The 1,303-nt window shown below is 40.1% G+C and overlaps 1 protein-coding gene across 1 annotated transcript in view; it reads left to right on the top strand.

Moving 5' to 3' along the window:
- Nucleotides 1-287: 287 nt before the first annotated feature.
- LOC119591758 overlaps nucleotides 288-1,303 on the top strand; it is a 22,399-nt gene continuing 21,383 nt past the window's right edge. The window contains exon 1 of the mRNA XM_037940504.1: nucleotides 288-442. Within this exon, the coding sequence (XP_037796432.1) occupies nucleotides 439-442 (4 nt within the window). The 5' untranslated portion in view covers nucleotides 288-438. The remainder of the gene's footprint in view (nucleotides 443-1,303) is intronic.

Below are 1,303 nucleotides of genomic sequence, written 5' to 3'. Positions count from 1 at the left end.
ACCTACCGGCCTTTTATGGAGCGGTCTTTTCCACTCATTTAATGGAAAGGTTTCGCTTGTTTATTCGATTGTTTCAGACAATGAGCTTAGGCTGTGCATCTTAGGAAGGCCAGCAATGGGAACCATGTTTCAGGAAGATATTCCCTAGCAATCCGTTCAGCATTTCTGGCAAATTAGCGATCTCTTTGAGGAGAGAAGATGGTTGGCAACGTGCTGACCAATCAGACATTCCGGAGAAGTGTAGGGGTTACGCTCTGACTCCGCCTCCCTGCGACCACTCAAATCCTACTCCAATCTGCTGATATTTCCATTGCTTCATCATAAACGTACAAACACACGCACGTGTCTAGGTGATAAAACCACGCATGAGCTGAGAAAAGTTAATCACATTTGAGCGTACTGACGAGAAGAGAGGTCTTGAGGTCCACCGCCGGAAACATGGGTGAGGGCATGACAAGCTGTTCATAATTATTTTCCCGGCTTTTTCCTTGACATCTTTTAGTGATCTTCAATCTAGATTTTGTGTGTGCTGTAATCTTCGAATAATAGAAATATACCGTTTGTATTTCGAATGTGTCAGGTTATCATCATTACCCGGTTGTGTATATCAAGACAATGGTTGTGCAATTCATTATATAATTTTTTTATTATTTTAATGTGTGTTAGAATCACGAGACGTGCATAATATGCAAGTATTAAATATTAGTCTCATTTGGTGCTACAAATGGCCTAAGCATAGATGATATCAATTTATAATTAATTTTATCCTTTCAATAAGCATAACTGGAATTCTTTGCATCCGCCCTCTACTCGTACTAGTGTGGCCATTTTTAAAGACAATGAAGCCTATCATCCAAAGAATCACGATTGCCTGAACGAAGCAGAAACATAATTATCGGCAGAGTTTCATTAAATGATGCAACCGCAGCAACTCAGTTTTATACAGCAGCACCGTTTAGACTGGGAATGGAGCCCAAGGCCGCAGCTCGATTACAAAACCGAAAGTGATAGCGTTGGCCTAACTGTTCTGGCTGTAGACGGCAGTGTTGAGATACGTTCACCTTGTTTAGACACTACAGAATATTAGACATAAATGTGTTTGCGAATTGCCTTTTCTTATCGGCAGGTTTGGGTAGGTTGTTCATATAACCTAAAGCTGTACATTTCTGTGATGTTAAACTAAGAGAAAACGATTCGTAGAGAAAAAGGTCTTGACCCAAATGACACTCCTGTGTTACTGACAATTCACGTGTTTGTACTTCATTTCATTTATTTGTTTATTCTGCCGTCCTTATTTTTAGAC

Source organism: Penaeus monodon, chromosome 29 (assembly GCF_015228065.2).
Source record: "Penaeus monodon isolate SGIC_2016 chromosome 29, NSTDA_Pmon_1, whole genome shotgun sequence".
Classification (NCBI taxonomy): domain Eukaryota; kingdom Metazoa; phylum Arthropoda; class Malacostraca; order Decapoda; family Penaeidae; genus Penaeus; species Penaeus monodon.
Note: the sequence above shows the minus strand (reverse complement) of the source record. Positions and strands in the feature narration are given on the sequence as shown.